This window comes from Mesocricetus auratus, unplaced genomic scaffold, assembly GCF_017639785.1.
Source record: "Mesocricetus auratus isolate SY011 unplaced genomic scaffold, BCM_Maur_2.0 Super-Scaffold_100009, whole genome shotgun sequence".
Taxonomy (NCBI): Eukaryota; Metazoa; Chordata; class Mammalia; order Rodentia; family Cricetidae; genus Mesocricetus; species Mesocricetus auratus.
The window spans coordinates 85,950,214-85,969,582 of NW_024429193.1; the positions used below are offsets into that span (position 1 = coordinate 85,950,214).

The following is a 19,369-nucleotide window of genomic DNA, read 5'->3' on the forward strand; positions in this document are numbered from 1 at the left end:
GGAACCATACACCCAAAATAAACTCTTCTACAAGTTGTCATGGTGTTTTATCACAACAATAGAAAAGTAACTAATACAGTGGCTTACAGCCGCCATAATTCCCTCACTTCTAACTTCCGTGAGCACCAGGCATGCTCATGGTACACATGCACACATTGCCGGCAAAACAGTTATACACATAAAGTAGAATAAATAAACTTAAAACACTATTTTAAACAATTCCAAGTCCAAACCAAAGCAGTGTAGTAAGATCCCTGTACTTTCAGCTAGGTCGGTCCGTCCTTCCTTCATTCCTTCCTCTTTCCTTCCTCATTCCTTCCGTCCTTCCTTCATTACTTTCTTCCTTCCTCCTTCCTTCCTTCCTCTTTCCTTCCTCATTCCTTCTTTCCTCTTTCCTTCCTTCTTTACCTTCCTTCCTTCCTTTCATTTTTGTTTGTTTGTTTGTTTGCTTGCTTTGATACAGGGCGTCTCTGTGTAACCCTGGCTGTCCTGTAGACCAGGCTGACCTCAAACTCAGAGATCTGTCTGCCTCTGCCTCCTGACTACTGGGATTAAAAGCATGAGCCACCATGCCCAGCTCACCTAGAATTCTGAGAGACCCAAAATAGTGGGGACTTAGAAATGAGACCACGCTAGAACTGAGGAAACAGCAAAGGTGATGGTGGTGGTGAGGGTGCTGTCACTCTGCTTTAGGTGGGGGTGGTGAGGGTGCTGTCACTCCGCTTTAGGTGGGGGTAGGCGGTGGTCAGGAACAGCCTCTCTCAGAGCTGGTAGAGCTGCCTGGAGCCTGAAGAATCAGAGGAACCAGACTGATTACTCAACTAAAGGAGTAACAGCGAGGAAAACAGCTGAGGAGGCTTTTGGAGTATACGGTAACCTATCCTCTCCTTTGCATCTTGCACCTCCCTGCTCATGGATGCACTCAGCCCTAGAAATGTGTTGACATGCAACATTCCAAAGAGCATCAAAATCCCACCGGCCTGGACCTCCTTCAAGGTAGGCCTTCTGCAAAAATTATTTGCTGTTCTTAGCAACATATGGTTGCTTATTCCAGGTAATGCTGAACAGGACATAAATGATGTTTTAAAAACTCTTACAACAGGAACTTCACAGCTCTTCACACAGCGCATACACAAAAGCAAAAGTCACAGAAACCACCAAGCTCTCTGTGGTTGCGTAGTATTACTACAATGCTTATGGTGATTTCATGGATAACTTAATTTGAAAGCACCACTCTAGGCAAACATGTAGTGATAACTTTATTCAAACACAAACCACAGCCAGCACGTGCGGTGGTTTGGCAGGCTAAGGTACCGCCAAGCCTTGTGTCCAGTGCTTAATCCTCAGGGTCCACGTGAAGACAGAACAGATGCCCAAAGGTTTTCCTCTGACCTCTGCATGTAAATTCTGGCACACGCACATCCCTTCCATATACATATATATGGAACTTCTTTAAAAATAAAAACAAAAACACATTGACTTCTAAAATTATCAAGAGCATACATTTTTAGGTGAACTGGGGTCCTGGGAATCTGGGAAATGAGAAAGGAACTCCAAATTGTGACGAAGGTTTTAAAGATGGCCCAATAATGAAGCCGCAATAGCACGAGAATGTGTGAGCTCGGGGCTGAAAATCCTGTCAGGCAAACCTTTAAATGTCAAGTCCCCAGAGGGCAGACAGTCTTCCTGTATCTCACCTTACCAGAGTCAGCCCAGTTACAGCCATGTAACTGTTTATCTTCAGTCATTGCTCAAATCCTGGGAGTTTAATGGGGAAAGGATGTTTCCTATTGTCAGGTACAAGAAACAGCAGTGGCTGTAATGGAAAGATTCCATGTCTGTTAGGGAGACATGGCAAACTCATAAACAGCTGGGATTATTAATTTAATAGGTAATCTCTCAAGAGACACCAACCAATGGGCTCTGTCGACCAAGGGCTCTAACTGACAGAAACTGTGCCAATTTCTCTGTGAAACCCTGTTACCACTCTCACCCCTAAGTCAAAAGTGCATGCACCCAATTTCCAGGAGCCCGGGAGACTCAGAGTAGCCAAATTACACCTGCGAGGCAAGCATTTTCCTACACTGCCACACAGCTGTCACACACAGAAAGCAGCTCTTTCAACTATGCCCTTCAGCCCTATTTAGGGATATCACTAATGATTTAAAATTACAACTGTTGCTTTATCTCAAACAGTGATAAGAGGGGGAGCTACATTCGTGGCACTCTTCCTTTGAGTCATTTATCCTCTCATGGGCAAAAAAGAAAAAAAAAAGGTGTTGAGACAAGTACAAACCTGCCTAAGCTTATTATAGATGCAGCCCCCCCTCCTCCTTCCCCTCCACGCCAGCACCCCTCCCCGCCTGGCTTTTCCTGAATTGAGGCAGTAGCCTCCGGTAAGGAACTATAAGTGGTTCTTTTATCAAAACAAGAAGGGATTCGCCGACAGGGAGTGAGTCAGGCAATGGAGGCAACGACCCCCTCCCTCATTCTGGCAGTTCAATTCACCCGGTTCCTCCAGGTCAGAAATCGCTCAGGTTTCATGGAGGAAAGTCAGGAGGGTCTTTAATCCATCCAAATCCAGGAGCCGGGAAGGAACATAGCCGGCTGCCAGACTTGAGGTGTGGGCAGGCGACTGCGTGCATGTGCATAGGCGTGCAGAGGCATCGCCTGGCTAAGGGCGTGAGTGGCAACGCAGTAAGAGCCACCAGGATGGACAAAGCCACAACTATTACAGTGTGAAATCGCCCCCGCAGGGACTGGCTTCCCCAGATTTATTTTCAGGCAAGTGACTCACAACCTAGTCTCCATAAGTAATTCCATCAAAATGAGTCTCGGGTTCCTCTAGTCCGACTTTCCGCTGCCCTCTGGCTGCCCCTCCCTTCCCTCCGCCCATCCTGTAAACCCAGACAGCTCACAGACAGCAAATGTACCCCAGGGGAACAGGAGGCAGGCTCTCCGGCCCAACCCCCACCCTTGGGAAAGGATGAATGGGGCCACCACCGGCGGGAGCGCGGAGAAGGGGCGTGTGGGCTGCGCGCGAGGTGTATACGCGGGTGTGCGCGCGTGGGCACGCACCAGGCCAACTTACAGAGGTGGAGTTGGTCCTCGCCTGACCCTGGTTTCGCACCTCCTGCTCCCGGAACTGCAGCCCGGCCAGATGCTTCTCCAACGCCTCCCAGTCCATCGGGGGCACCGGTGGCTCTTCCGGGACGCACGTCCCGCTGTCCGGAGGCTGAACGCAGAGCCCCCCAGCTGCCCGGCCTCGGCCTCCGCGCCGGCTCCCGGGAGGCTGGGTCTTCTGGATGGTTCGGCGGGGAGCCCGGGAGGCGCTCGGACGGCCGGCCACAACCACGTTGCCATTGTGCCGGAGGTCTTGGGGGTCGTGCGGGTGGAGGTTGCCGTTAGGCATCCGGGACGGCATGGTGGTGGTGGCGCTCTTGCCCCCGCCGCCGCCGCTGCAGATCCTGGCGCTCACGTCCCCGGGCTCCCGGGCCGGACAGCGGTCATCCCGATACCCTCGGTCGTCCTCCTCTTCCTCCTCCTCCCCGTCCTCCTCCGGAGCCCACTCATCAATCACCTTCTTCTGGTAGACCGGAAAGGGCTCCTCATAGTCTTCCAGAGCAGACACCAAGTCCAGGCTGCCCCCAGGCGACGATGAGGATTTGCACTCGGAGCAAGGGGTCACTTTGGTGGAGTTGGACTGGGAGCTGGCGCGGCTGCTGCTGCTGCCGGCGTCACTGCCTAGATCCATCCCATCCTCTCGGTAATCCTGGGGGGAGGAGGAGGCAGAGAGAGTGAGTGGCCGGGTCGAGCCTGCTCCGGCCGCCCGCTGCCTGCCCCGACCTCCCCGTGCGCGGCGCCCGCCAGCCGCCAGCCGCGAGGTGCGATCTCCCTAGGAGGCCTTGGGGCGGGAGCCAGCCGCAGCCTGAGCGGCCCCCACCCCTGCCCTCACAAGTTGACTTCCTCCGGGTAACTAACCCGCAAATTAGCAAAGGGGTGCGCATCCACCGGCGCACACTTTTCACCCTCCTAGCCCTGGGGCGCGCGCGGACTTGGGGTTAACCATTTTGCTCCAGGCGCGTCCTAGCACTCCGCCCCAAGGATTCTCCCAGACACTTTTCCCACTGAATTCTGATTCCCTGGGGGCGGGACCCGAGAAGCGGGAGGTAGGAGCTGATGTCGCACCTCGCTGGGACACTGGGACCACCCCCCACCTGGCCCCGCCCCGCCCCGCCCCCTCCCGGCAGCCCCGCGCCGGGCGAGCTCAGCTTTACTTTCTAAGGAGCCGCAGCAGTCGGAGGTCGTATCCCGCCTGCGCCACCTCGGCCGGGCCCTCCCGGGAAGGATGGGCACGGGGGCGCTCTCGGCCCACGCTCGGCAGGATGGCACCCCTCAGCTCCGGCTTCCGCCGAAGGTGTGCGGGGCCCGGGCGCAGCGATAGTCGCTGCAGGCGCCGCCGCCCTGGGGGAGGGAAGACGCGCCCTCCAGGCGGCGGCGGCGACAGAGCCGGTCCCGCCACGGAGCATGCCCAGAGGCTGCGGGGTGCGGCGCTGTCCGCTCTCCCGGTTTTCCCCGCCGGAGGCTGAGCTAGAGGCCGGCTGGGAGAGCTCGGAAAGGCCGGAGGGCGGCGGGCGGGGACTAGGGGCGTTCGGCTGGCCGACCGATCCGCGCCCCGGAGAGGGTGCTGAATAGGGTGCTGTATGCGTGGACGCACCCCAAGGCCTCTTCGCTAGGTTCTTTACCCGGACGAAGCCTCCTGGAGGGCCGCGCGGGCCCGATGCCGCCCAGTCCACGCGGAAGTCCCCAAGTGACCCTGGAAAGGGCCTCCTGTCACCTCCGCAAGCAAACACACAAGTCGTTTGGGAGCTCAAGTGACCGATGCCCAGCGGCCAAGCCCATGGTTTCTTTCGCACCTTCCCCTTGCCGCTTCCTCTCCCTTCACCGCGCCCTGGGTTCCACTTCCAAGTTCAGGCAGTGGGTGGAACCTGTTGCTTTTGCTCACGTTCCCTTCCCCTTCCCAGCGGCACTGAGGATGACCTCAGCGAGGTGTATGTACCGCTACGGGGGGCCGGGGGTGTTATCTGACGTGGAGGTCGGGAAGTGGGGTGGGAGACCCATTCTGAAGGTGGGGGTCAAATATCCCTTCCGATCAAAGGGATCCAGAAGAGAGTAAAGGAGAAGGTAGGGCGGTCCTGAGTGGTGGTACCCCTGGCACACGGGCTGGCTTTGCTTCTTTGATTTTTTTTTTCTTCTTCTTCAGGAAATTGAATCAAAGAAAATGGGAATTTTCCAGAACCACACACGGGCTACCTGTGCTTGGCAACCGTTCTCTTTAGGAAGAGGGTTGATGTGAAAATATTTGCTTGGAAAATGTGGATGGGCTGCAGAATACCTTTTAAGGACTAAGAATTTGCTCTGAACAGCCTTACCCTGTAAGAAGTGAATTAGGAAATGCCCTCCTCTGCAGTGAAGATAGAAGAATGCTTAACTCTACAATGGAAAGGAGAAAACCAGCTTCCCCTGACTTCCAGAATCAGGGCTATAACTAATTTATACCAGCAGGGCTAGTCTGGACCAAACCCCCACCGTTGCTTGGCACCTAAGGAATGGGGGAACAGAGGCATGCTTGGGATTCTTTGGTAGGGAGTGGCTGGCACCCTGGCCTTGGAGGCTCTGGTGGGGACTTGGTGCAGAGACCCTTTGTCTGGGTGACTTCCTCTCCTTAGGTAAGTGCCTGGCCAGGAAATATAAGCAAATCTTTTAACTTGTCTGGAAGCAAGGATCCTGTGAGTAACAGGGAGAGAGGCCTTTGGTCTGGCCAGCTCTTCAGTCAAGGGGAACTGGTTATGACTTAAAATACAATTCACACTAACATCTGCAAACAGCCCGCTTCGTGCCCAAATATGGTTTGCTGTGAAGTTATAGTGGAGTGCTGGCTGCCACTGACTGGGGGGTGTGGAGGAAGGAGGTCCTGTATTCATTCTGGGATGTGCATGGGTGCCTGGGAAAAGATCACCTTGTAATGTGACAAAGCTGAGATCAAAAAACCAAAACCCTACCTAGCAGGCTGGAGGACAGCTCAGGGGGAGAAGCCCTATCTGTAACAGCCAGCATCTGGGTGCTGACTGTATCCCAGCATGCTGGGGTTGTGGGTGGACACATTCAGGTCCCGGATAGTGAGAGCCGGGCTACCCCAAACTGCAAGCCCTGGTTCAGAGAGAGAGACCCTGTCTCAAACAACAAACAAATAGAAAAATAAATAGGAAGTAGGTGGAGGAAGTCATGCTGATGTCAGCCTCTGGCCTCACACGTTCCTACACAGGCAAGTTCACCTGCGTGCACATGTGTGCACACATCATACAGTACACACATACACAGGCTACCTGCTCTGTGGCAGACGCAAGTGGACAGATACTGATCGGTGGGGGTGACGTGAGCATTACAGTGACAGTCCAGCTTTTCAACAGTAAGGCCTCTGCAGCTGCCCACCACACAGCTGGAACACTTACTCCCAGCTGCTCAAATGACTGTGACCAGGAAATGTAAAATAAAACCTGAAAGAAACATTTGGCAAGGTAAGTGCATTGCCAAAAACGCTTGGTATTTCAAAGCCAGCTATAAACATCTTGGAATTACTTTCACATGGTTTTCTGACCAGATAATCTGGATCAGATGGAAGTACCCAGTTTCCTTTCTCTGCTCTTCATGCTTGGCCAGCCAGAGACCATCCTTCTCCAGTCTGCCCCCTCACCCCCGCCGAGAACCCGCCCACTTGGGAAAGGAAGGCCTGGCAGCTTCAAGGCTGCAATAGTTAGCAGCAAGTTCGCAGGATGGAGAGATGGCTTGTGGGGTGATTGGAAAGTCTTGTTTTCCTCTTTTGGGAGGCTTTCTTAGACATCAGAGATGACCAGAACCCTCCCCACCAGTCCAGGGTTGTCAACTTTGCCTAGAAGAAGAGTCAATCTCTTTGGAACATCCACTGCCCTTGCACCCCCCCCCCCGCCCCACTATGCAGCCAAGAGTAGCCTTCCTGAGAGTGTGGATCTCTCCCTGACTATCAAAACTGCATGATTTCTGACTTTTTTGGATAATTTTTATTTATCCTGAGTCTCGGTCACCATGTCACTTCCCCCTGGATGGTTCGACTCTTCCTGTTCAGCGGGTCATTCACTGCAGTGTGATGCACACTGCCATTGTCGCTGTTTAATCGCGCAGTTTCTCAAAGTGCCTCGTAGCAAGAATTACATTTTACGTGAAAACCCGGGCCACACATCCGTGAAGGTTTCATGAAACGCTTCGGAAAGTCCCATTCTGGGTGCTAGAGATGCTGTTCCCTGGGTGAAAGGCTGCTCTGGCATGCCAGAGGCCTGAGTTCCTCCCAGAAACCATCTGAAACGGGGTGGTGGTGAGAGAGGCTCTGGCCCTCCAGCGGTGGGAGCTTGGCCTCCTCTAAATTCAGCAATCGTCAGCAAATTAGGAGATCAAGTTGTAAACAGAGGAGTATAGGGGTGGAGAGATGGCTCAGTGGTTAAGAGTATTTGCTGCTCTTGCAGAGACCATGGGTTCCATTTCCAGCATCCACATGGTAGCTCACAATCTCTTTAACTCCAGACACCCATTTCAGGCCTCCAAGCCACACATACATACTGGCAAAACACTCAAATGAATGAATGAATGAATAAATAAATAAATAATGTTACTGTTGGTCATGTGTGTTAAGTTCCTCCCCTATCTCCAAAACAAATCCTTTAAGGAAATAAGCCATCCAAGGTCAGCTTGGAGTATTCACTTGTCAGGGATAAGAACAGTATTCATACTCAACAGTGGGGCTGTGATGGTCACACCCCTCAGGGTTCGTCGGTTTCCAGGATTTTAATTAGTGGGGACAGCATCTGAGCCAGGATATGATTGACATGAGTCAAAAGGAGCACGGAGTAGGGAGGGAAAGGGTTGCTTGTAAAATGTCCACGGTAATTCTTAAGTGATTAGCCTGGTGTGGAAGCTTCTTTTCCTTTACACTGTGGCATGTATGGTAGTCGAGTTGACTGGCAAAGGGTTTGTGTTTCCTCTTAATTACGTGGATTTCATGCAAGTCACACACAGGACGCAGACATTCTGCTGTTTCTTCACCTGTGCGTAGCTGTGGGGATTTTGAGCAGCTCTGTAGGGTGAAATGTCCTAGATGTAGAGCAGCTGGGCCTTGTTTCCAGCCGGTCTCTAAACAGCTTTATGACCTCAGCTTGCAGATGAAAGAGTGTGGACTGCATGTTGAGGGCCTTTGGCAAATAGCAGGGATTGGTTAACTGTCAGGAGTAAATGAGGTTCGTCCAGTCTACAGATCCCATGGCTCTCATCTAGGAAAGACGGGAGATGCCATGCCAAAAAAGGAAAGAAAAAAACGTCTCTCAGTCTTTTTATCGCCTTATCGAAAGATACCAATTTCATTTCCTGAATTAATCCAGGGTGTGTCTGCTAGGCAGGCAAAGCCTCTTGGGTTTCCACTTACTAGCCTATCTGTGTACATTTTGGAGATGGGTCCTCAGTATATCTATGCTTTAATAGAAACATTCATTTGAAACTCTCCTCTTGGGCCAGCAAGAGATGGCTCAGCACATGTAGGGACTTGTTACCTAAACCTGACAATGTGTGTTTGCTCCTTAAACACACGTAGAGTGGACGGAGAGAAACAATTTCATAAAGTCCTCTCACCTCCACACGTACATCACAGCACACCCCCTCACTGCACACAAATAATGTGAACAAAAATACAATAAGTTAAAAGCACATATCGACCAAATTGTGTTTACAAAATAGATCCAGTGACGTGTTTTCCAAATCTGACCCCAGGACTCCTAGACTGACAAATGTTTTGATCTTACAGAAATGGAGACAGTGTGTATTTATGATGAAGATTACCCTGCATGGTTTGTAGGCATTTCTGAGCAAAACAAAACAAAACAAAAAAAGGCTAAGCTCAGCAAAGACAGTATCTTTATCAGAGAAAAGACCCGTAAAGATGTTTATCAGCCCCCCCCCTCCCGCACATAGGTCCCTGTTGGTGGGACCATTTGGCACTATTCACATATGGTGATGTCAATGGCACCCTCTGGGAATGGGCATCACACAATATGTAGAACAGTACCCAGAGGCCCTGCTGGGGTCCGTTAGTAGCAATTTTACTCTCTTTTGAGGAGAACAGGAGCGGGAACTTGCTATACTTCTTTTAAAGGAAAGAACTTTATTTTTGCAGAAATTTTCTGCCATCATCTTCCACAGTCTTAAAGCCCTCAGCCATTGAAAGAGTAAGTCTGGAAGCTACCCTGAGCTAGTGTTTTGAGCTTCGCTGGGAAGTGTAATTCAGGACAAACTGGGAAGGCTGTAGGTGCATTCACTCCAAGGGCACACAGCAGCATCCTAAGTGAGGCACAGAAGCCTGTGTCATTTGACCCCAGACAAGATAAGCTGCTGCAAGGCCTGGTGCCTTGTGTTTCTCTGTCTTGAGCATGCCCAAGAGCATCTCTTCAGGAGGCTCAGGGGGGTGAGAACTCTGTTCTTGTCACTTCCTGATGCCACTTGTCTGCTGGCCTTGCCAATGACACAGACAGTGGACACAGCTTGTAAAGCAGGAAGGAAGTTTGCCAAGAGCATTGGCACTGGCTCTGAACGGCTCTGCATTCACAGACAAGGCAGTCCCTGCAGCCCTCTGGCCCAATGGCACGCTGTGAAAGGGAACCGTATGAAATTGCCTGAGCCTGGGAACTGCTGAAGCTTCATGCGCTGTGACTCAGGTGTCTGCAAGAAGCAGGCAAACACATGGAGTGCGTGACCACTACGGCAACAGGCAGGGCCAGGGCGCGTCACTGCATCAGTGAGACACACGGCCTGGCCTAAGGCATGCGGTCTCAAACTCACAACCAGAGCGGTCGCTTCTTCCCATGTCACGGGGGCGCCACTTGAACTTTAGTTCTTAGCACTAGGCCCCCAGAATTTGTTTGTGAAGTCAGAGAAGAACTAGCATTTTAGGAGACCAGTGTGGGTGGTCCTGCTCCATTCCCATTATCTTGCCCTAATGGTCAGCACTAAGTTTTCACTCTCCAAAGCGTCCCAGCCCAGCTAGAAGGTAATTGTCAAGGCTTAGTGAACTTTGGGAAAGAGGTTCATTTTATCCAAATCCACCCAAAATTTCAGAAGAAGGTATGCATGTTTGATGGCATTGCTTGGTAAATTGAAATCCACTTAGTTTAAATAAGCTCCCAAATATCCCAACAAAAACGACTCAATAAAGACCGTGTAGTAATTTAAAAACTATAGAAAATATCTGACAGACTGTTAATGTGTGGAGTGATTGATGAATTCATAAACTTCATAGAGAAAGGCGCAGTTATTTCTTTTGTTGTGAGACAAGGCCTCACTGTTAACTCTGGCAGGTCTGGAACTCTCTATGTAGAACCGGCTGGCCTCAAACTCACAGAGATCCAAGTCTTCCGTCTGATTGCTGGGATTAAATGCATGCACCACCATGCCTGGCTACAGCTACTTTTATTAATAAGATAGTAGAGGGGTGCAGGGAAGTCTTAGTAGTTAAGAGGACCTGGGCTTGAGTCTTAGCACACAGTGATTCACAACCATATGTAACACCAGTGCCAGGGGATCTGGTGCCCTCTTCTGGTCTGCAGGAGCACTGCACATTTGTGGTACACAGCTATAAACGCTGACAAAACGCCCATGAACATGAAAAATAAATAAAGATTAAAATGTAATAGAAAGCATGGACTGAAGACACATGGATCTTCAGTGAGTCAGATAACAGCATCCATGAAGCTCTGGGTTTGTTCCCTAGTACAAAAAGAAAGAGAAGGAGAACCAGCCTAGAGTGAGGGAACTCGACTCTGTGTTTTCTACGGGAAGCACACTAAGCAGAAAAGGTCAGAAAGAGCAGTGTCTTAAAAGCTTATGCATTTCTAATGGGAAATTGATTCTATGAAAAATTATCAAGGATTTGGCATTTTAACTTTCTGGGCTAAATCCTAAAGGAAAGGGTAAAGAAAAAAATTTCAGTGGAGGTCACGAGAGGAACCGCTGAACCTTTGCAAAGCGTTCTGAACTCAGCCGTTCATCGTACAAGCACGGAAGCCACTCTTTCCCCTCCAGCCACACCACCAAAGGAGTCGGAACTATCTTTGCTCCAGGTAGGCCTGGGCACCTGCTGCCCAGCTGCTATGCTTGGCCACAGGATCCCCAGCTCCTCCAGTCTGGGTTTACTCTGTGCCTCTGTCAGGCCGTGAGTGGAGTTTCCGATTACACATCCTGCGTAGTGTCTCCTCCTGTGCTGTCTCTCAGCAAAGCATCTGCACCCAAACCCTTGAGAACCTGACACTGAGGCACTAAGACAAAGGCCCGGCGTGGTGGTGGCGCTGGCACACTCCTTTAATACCAGCGCTTAGGTGGCAGAGGCAGGCTGATCTCTATGAGTCCGAGGCCAGCCTGGTCTACATAGTGAGTTCCAGGATAGCCAGGGCTACCTAGTGAGACCCTATCATCAACAACAACAACAACAAAAAGACAGTAAGACAAAATAAATCAGCTACATACGTATGGTGTGTGTGTGTGTGTGTGTGTGTGTGTGGGTGCACTGGTCTGTGCATGCATATATGGAGACCAGTGGTCAGCTTCCAGTACCTTCTATTACTCTGCACCTCCTGCACTGGGGCTAGCTCACTGTCCTGACAGGCTGGCCCCTGAAACCCTGGGATCTGCCCATTTCCCACCCCTCCCCCAAGCAGTCTGGGCACACACTGTGGGTACTGGGGGTCTGGACTCAGGTCCTCATGCTTGTTTGGCAAGCTCTTCACCTGGGGATCCACCCCCAGCCCACTCGACCCCTCCTCCCCTCCTTTTATCTGACTTTTGACCAGTGTATCTGCTTGGAGAAAAGGTCCTCAACTTCGGTATTCTTATACATTTATTTTTCTATGTGTAACTTTTAAATTTTAGTGTATGATGCTGATGGCTTTTAAAAATATCAGAAAACATTCCTTATAAAATTATTCCACAAGCGAATCCAGAAACATAAAGGACTTTGAGGAGACAGCGTTGAACTGGCATTGCTATCTAGAACTAATTCTAGTTTCATTAGTACCAGTGAGCAAGAATAGCTTCAGACACATTATCGACATTGCTAATTGTCACTGATTATATATTAAAATTACACTAGTAGCCAATGGCCCATGTATAATTTTCTGGGACCTTTACGTTTTACCATACTGTAGCAGGTTCACGGATGCACAATATTATGTGAATATCTGCTGATACAAAGAATGCCTTCATTAGGATATGGAGATTCCATTGCTCTTTCAGTTACACCCAGGTTATAATTTTCACAGTGGAGCTTACTGAAGCCGGCTATGTGCATGCAACAGGGTCAGTATGACTTGTGAGCATGACTAATGACTCACAAGTGCAGATTAAGCGAGGGATTCTTTTGGAAATGCTGCCCCCGTGCCCAGTAGCTGGAGGCCTAGCTGAGTCCAGGATACGAGCTACAAGGATGAGAAGTACAAAGCCAGCTAGTGCTGCAGAGTCCTAGTGCAAACTGCAGTTCCCACATGCTCGCTTTTCTTATGCCAGGAGCAGGAAACTGCCCGCTGTGGCACTTTCCCAATGAAATGTGTTTTGATAGAAGTCCCTCAAAATCTAAGTGGCAAATCTATTATAGAAAATGGGAGCAGACCATGACATGATTTGATAATCCCAGAAGCCAAATGTTTTGTTAGCCAATTTTCTTTAATAAATAATTAAAATTTAAAAAGCAGCGACACTTCCCCCTCCTTGATAGAGAATGGAAGCAAATCTCTGAGTATGCTTTTATTTAAATAGAGGCAAGTATGGATTGTTCTAGAACATGTAATGAGTCTGCTATATGGGCCTTCCTTTGTGTAGTTGCACTCCTCAACCTAGACCCAATCCCTTCTCTCGTGCTCCATGGAGAGCGTTGGTGCTCTGAAGCAAATGCAGCCAAACAGCAGTTAGGCCAAGACCTGGGTACCACTTCTGGGGTCTACAGGTCCCAGCCATGACAAGCTCAAATAGAGGCCTGAGTTTCAGATTACCCTAAGGCAATACCTGGTTCCAGGAAAGACTGCAAAAACTGAGATAATCCGGGCACCACCCAGGAACGGACCGTCCAAACCATCAAAACATCCCGACACTCCAAACAGCCCAACTGTTAGATGAGATGAGATCACCGGATGTCCCTGAGCCCAGTATGCACCTACTCCCCCTTCACCGAGACACCCCAGGCAAGTGTCAGCCAGTCAGGTCTTGCAACCTGAAAATCCTCTCACCCTCAACCTCTACTATGATTAAAAAAAACAAACCCTACCCCACCTGGCCTGGGCACTCTATGCTCTCAGTCGATGCTTTGGACAGGAGGAGGGTCCAAGCTCAGCTTGAATAAGGACTCTTCGCTTTTGCATATGGTTTTGGTCCCCATGGTGGTCTTTGGGGGGGGGTCCCTGAGATTTGGGTATAACAAACTACATCTAAATCTGTATTGTGTTTTACTTTAAATTGGCTCATTTTAAAATTAAACTCACTCAAAAGGAAAACTTTATATCACTACCATCAATAGAGTACAAATATCCCTTTGCTAAGGAGAAGTGTGTGCATATTCTGTGTTCCACCGATTTTAAGTCATACTTTAGAAATTAGTAGGTATCTTGCAGTCAATGGCATCTTGCAGTTGTTATTATTACAGTGCTCAAATCAGATCTACTACTGAGCCACACCCCTTGCTATTATGATTGACAGATAAATAACAGAAATGTGAGTCACTGCTGGGGACTAAGTCTAAGTAAGGCCTAAAGCACACTAGACAAATTCTCCACCCTTGGGGCACACCCCCCAAAACCACTTCTGTTCTTTAAAAATTACATGTATGCGGGGTGGCAAATGGGGTGGGTAAGTGTGTGAATACGGGGGCTCCCGGGATGATGGTGTTGTTTCCCCAGAGCTGGAGTTACAGGCGCTTCTGAGCTTCTCCAAGGGGATGCTGGGATCTGAGCTGAGGTCCTTGGGAAGAGCGGCCAGTGGTCTTCACCCCTGAGCCATCTCTCCAGCCCCAGTCCTATTACTAATGGCACCTAAAATGATGACGGGCTTTACATATTCGTAGCACATTACGCTTGATGAAATATAGCCAGGTTTACATAAGCAACATTATTAAACCTTATATACACAAACACAGCACTTGAGAGACACAATACACTAAGCAGGTGCATCGACACTGGCTCCCTGGCTGGATTATTACTGAGCAAGGTAAGAATTCACATCAGTGACACAATCTGCCTGCTTTTAGTTTAACCCACACTAACTCTGAGCTTATGTGAGGACGTGGGTGGACAGCTCAAAGGGTTTTCTAGCCATTTCATCAGACATGTGTCTGAGAGCATCAAAAGTGAGTGTGTGTCACACTGTAGAACATGGCCATCCTGTTGAAACAGCAAACGGGAAGGGTTTAGCCGAGGCGGGGGCAACTGGTTGACAGCTGGGTCATCAGGTAGCTGGCGAGGGACTCTAAAAGGTTGGGCATGGAGAGCAGTTGCCTCAAGGAGGTAACATAGTATGCATTTGTGCATTCTTCTTTGTATTTTGTTTATTTATGCAGATACCTATGTGTCAGGCTGTGGGTTCTGGAGAGAGAACTGAAAAAGGTCAAAATGCTCGGGAACCAGGAGGGAAAGGGGATGCCAGCAATTACGGTCAACAAGGATGCCAGAGGTCACAATCGGGGCTCCAAATCTTCAGGGAAAGCATATGAAGAGTGTTATGCAAAAGATGGATGCCAGAAGGATCAAACTCATGTGGGAAGTTAAGAAAACCCGTCAAAAGAAAGAGATGCTTGAGTTAAATCTTGAAGTAAACAAAAGTTGCTGAAGTGACCAAGGAGGGGACAGCAGAGGACATTGGTAAAGTCTCTGGTTTCAGCCTACTTCTGCTCCTTAAAACAATCTCATGCCAGATGTGGTGGCTCATGCCTTTAATCCCAGCGTTTGGTGGGCAGAGGCAGGTGAATCTCTGAGTTTGAGGCCAGCCTGGTCGTCTACGGTGTGAGTTCCAGGACAGCCTGGTCTACGGTGTGAGTTTGAGGCCAGCCTGGTCTACGGTGTGAGTTGAGGCCAGCCTGGTCTACGGTGTGAGTTCCAGGAGAGGCTCCAAAGAAACCCTGTCTCAGCATCCACACCACCAACTAAAAAAAAAAAAAAAAAAGGAAAAACAACAAAGTCCGTTTAAAACCCTCTTTTGAATATGGAAACACTGGTAGCACTTGAATAATTGAGGAGGAGGATGAGTCCCCTATAGCTCTTCTGACAACCTCAACTCCCTTGTAATCTTACTCCCCAGAGCCTCCCATCTCCCTCACTCACTGGGTTATTTGGAAGCAAGTTCCAGATAACAGGACCATTTTAAGACACCAATTTTTCATCTCTTCCCCCCAAACTATCACAATCGAAGAAGCACAAATCGTGCTCTGTAGCTAATTAAACAAAAATCAACACAGAGGCCAATTCTACTCTATAGTAGAATTCAAAAATAAGAGAATATGAACATTATTTGGAGTCATTTCTGGCAAGTGATAAAACAGAATAATTCATAAATAATGTTCATCTGTCAAATCCCTATCACATGAATTAAACTAATTAAATATATGGGCAAAAATCAAAGGAATTTCCATTTTAAATGCACAAACTACACTATCAAAGAAATAATCATTGAAATAACTATCAAACTAGAAGGAAAGAAAGCCGGAACGGAGAGAGTCCAGAGCCGAGGGTGGGGTGGGAAGCACGTTAAGTGCCAGCTGGAATGCGCCAGCCATTTAGAAGCCATCGTGATGGACCCTCCAGGCTTGGTGGCTCCCCAGCCGGGTGCTTTGGCAAACTGTCTTAACTCCTTAAAGAGGCGAGCAGCTGCCTCTACCTGACTCAGCGGGAACCTCACCCAGAATCTGTATTAAACACCTGAGAAATGGAAGCCACTGGAAGGGGTTCAAAGAAATGGAACAGAAGATAATTAAAAGAGATTGATTTTAGCAGAAAGATCAGAGAAACCAAATGCAGGGAAGTTGGCTAAGCCCAGAGTCAGAAAAAATGATCTATCTGGGGCATGCAAAGAGTGGCATGCAAGGAAATATTGAGCTGGCACACTCGAGCGACACCAGGCAGGGCCGCCAAAGGCAGGCTGCTCACCTGGTGCTCGGTTGTACCACAGCCACATTCTACATGCTCTGATGCTCTCCAGGCTTCTACCCAAGGGCTGCCTTGCACAAGAAGACCATCTTCTAGAGAGGGGGGGTGGTCCTTGAACCTTCCCACTCTGAAAAGAATGTGTGCTGAGTCTCCCTAGCAAGCAGGGCAGGCAGGGAAAGTATTTCCCATTAAATGTAATGTTTCCCACCCCCACAAAGTATTTCCCAGTCAGCATGTTATATTTGTGTATGTGTGTGTGTGAGAGAGAGAGAGACAGAGAGACAGAGAGAGACAGAGACAGAGAGACCAAAACAGACAGAGAGACTGGGAGAGAGAGACAGAGACAGACATATGATGGCAATTCTGAGTTCCAGACCAACATGGGCGACATGAGATCTTGTCTCAAAAAGCTACCTACATGGCTGGAGACACAACTCATAGCAGACCACTTGTTAGGTGCTCAAGTCCCTGGGTCAAATCTCCCATACCAAACACACAAATGCACCAAAAAATTTGTCTTGGTTAGGGTTACTACTGCTGTGGAAAACACCATGGCCAAAGTTAAGGTGGAAAGGGAAATTTATTTGGCTTACATTTCCACATTGTAGTTTGTCCCTGAAGAAAGCTAGGACAGGAATTCAAGCAGGGCAAGAAGCTAGAGTCAGGAGCTGATGAGGAGGCCACGGAGAGGTGCTGTTTCCTCTCTTGCTCCCTCTGGTTGTTATGTCTGCTTTCTTATCCAGGACCTCCAGCCCAGGCATGGCTCCACTCACAGTGGGCTGGACCCTCCCTCATCAATCACTAATTAAGAAAATGCACTACAGCCAGATCTTATGGAGGCATCTATTCAGTTGAGGTTCCCCATTTCAGGTAACTCTAGCCTGCGTCAAGTTGACACAAATTCAGCCAGCATACCACTCAACCTCCATTTGTATCATGGTTCACTTCCAGTGTAGAATTAGTAATTGTCCAAGGAACTTCCTTCTTTACAAATTGAACAAGAAAATAAAAATATTTGAGTTTGAAACCTTTGCCACCCGTGTTGCAAACATGGCTTAGGAAAATGGGTGGATGAGCCCTCCACAACACGTCCCTGTGATGAGGTTGTAGGTGCCGCTATTCTGCCTCAAGTTCAACAACACGATTAAGGAAATATCCATGCGGTGTCCTGAGGGAATACCACTGGAGATTCCACACTTCTGAGGGCTCTTCAGTAACCCTGGGTGGCAGCATCCCCCAGTGTAGAGCCTTTCTGTGGAAGACAGTGGCACAGATGGCTGCACTTGACCTTTTCCTGAGACCGGACACTCTTGTGCAAGGCATCCCTGATCTAAGACAGAGGTCTGCCACAGGTCCTATTTCAGACTTAAGTGCAAGCTCCTAGAACCTTGGGTTTGCCTCCTGGCTCACACACCAGCAATGCCTTGCCATTTTTGGAAACTTGAGTAGGTTGGTCAGGAGTTTGAACTATGTTCTTTAGTAATTCCAGTGGTGAGTCTTGCAGTTCTGTATTTCAGTGAATAAAAGGCCCCAAGCTTATGCAAAGAAGGCAGGCCATTTCAAACTCTCAAATTTAGAAGCTGGTTTTGTTTTTCCCGACTAGGAAGAGTTTGAAGAGGTATAAAGTTAAGTAAGGAATCTGGAAATTTTTATTAGTAAGCTTTTACTAGCTTTTATAAATATCGAACGTTCCATAAAGGCTAGGTAAGGCTACTATTTTTTAATGCCTGTGTGAAATGTGCATCTCGGTGGAAACCTGGGTATTAAAACTGTGGTATCTGAAAAATTATTGCTATAATATCAAAAGCTCCCTTCTCTCTGGCTTGCTTTCTCAAAGAAGTTCAGATCCTATAGGAGTGCATGGCTTTAAGCAAAAACGGTCTTATAGCTTTGGATCGATTGGGCTCATTTTCTAGTTTCACACCCTCCCTGTCCCTTCATTCAACAGCAAACATTTACTGAACGTTGACTGGGTATCAGGCTCACAGTTAAGGGCTGGAGATTGATGCAAATGACAGGAGGGAGAGAGTAGGCCCTTTCCAGGCACTGAGAACGGTAGAAAAGAGAGGCATGAAGGGAGAGGGAGCTGGGTCATGCTGGGGAAGGGCAGCGGAAGGATAGCTGGCTTGGTTTGGTGTGTGAGAAGCTTCTGGAGCCCAAGAGGATAGGTACACCAGTCTTGGGCATCTCAGTCCTGGAAGGACTCTTAGTATCTTGTTTCTGAAAACCAAGGTGACCTTATCCAAATTTTGTGTGATTAGCTACTAAGTGAGACAGGATTTCTGCATGTGAAGTATTTGCTTTCTCTGAAGCCCAAGTGAGATGCCCCCTCCACTGTTTTGTTCTTGGCTAGGCAGTGAGATGTGTCACCTCCTGTAGGGCCACAGGCAATATGGGGAGATGACAGAACTCTTTTGTTGTTGTTGTTGTTGTTTTCTTTTGAACTCACTATACAGTCAAATAACGTCCTGCCTCTATCTCCCCAGTGCTGGGGCTTTTTTTTTTTTTTGAGACAGGGTTTCTCTGTATTGTTTTGGAACTTGCTCTGTACACCAGGCTGGCCTCGAACTTGCAGAGATCTGCCTGCCTCTGCCTCACGAGTGCTAGGATTAATGGCGTGCTCCATCAACACCCGGCCCAGTGCTGGTATTAAATGGCACAACATCACATTAAGTTCATGTGGTGCTGTTGTTGTGGAGGAGGATATTTAACTATGTAAAGATGTGTTGACACATTTGTTTATGATGTACTTATGTTGCATTTGTTTATGACGCATTTGTTTATGACACATTTGTTTATGTTGCATTTGTTTATGACACATTTGTTTATGCTGAATTTGTCTATGTTGCATTTGTTTATGACGCATTTGTTTAACTATATAAGGATGTGTTGCATTTGTTTATGTTGCATTTGTTTATGACGCATTTGTTTAACTATGCAAGGATGTGTTGTTGTTTCACCTTGCCTGCCTAAGGCACCTGATTGGTCTAATAAAAAGCTCAACAGCCAAATAGCTAGGCTGGGAGGGATAGGTGGGGCTGGCAGGCGAGAAAATAAGGAGGAAGAAAAATCTAGACTGGAGAGTGAATGAGGGAGAAAGAGAGGGAGATGCCCAGGGG

At 48.7% G+C, this 19,369-nt stretch overlaps 1 protein-coding gene and 1 long non-coding RNA gene across 4 annotated transcripts in view; one reads left to right on the forward strand and one right to left on the reverse strand.

Annotated features, from left to right (window-relative positions):
• LOC101844513 (IQCJ-SCHIP1 readthrough transcript protein) overlaps positions 1 to 19,369 on the reverse strand; it is a 608,362-nt gene that overhangs the window by 123,672 nt on the left and 465,321 nt on the right. Inside the window, exons 1-2 of one of the 3 annotated variants that reach the window (XM_013124967.3) lie at positions 4,278 to 4,415; positions 3,092 to 3,772 (exon numbers count right to left, since the gene is read on the reverse strand). In XM_013124967.3, the coding sequence (XP_012980421.1) occupies positions 3,092 to 3,754 (663 nt within the window). In that variant the 5' untranslated portion in view covers positions 3,755 to 3,772; positions 4,278 to 4,415. Of the gene's footprint in view, positions 1 to 3,091; positions 3,773 to 3,981; positions 4,137 to 4,277; positions 4,416 to 19,369 lie in introns of those variants that run through there. The other 2 variants (XM_005085698.4, XM_040752659.1) reach the window with 2 other exon arrangements.
• On the forward strand, positions 4,528 to 7,702 carry LOC121142477. Its single transcript, XR_005879531.1, has 2 exons — positions 4,528 to 5,051; positions 5,264 to 7,702. It is a non-coding gene; the product is annotated as an uncharacterized LOC121142477 (long non-coding RNA).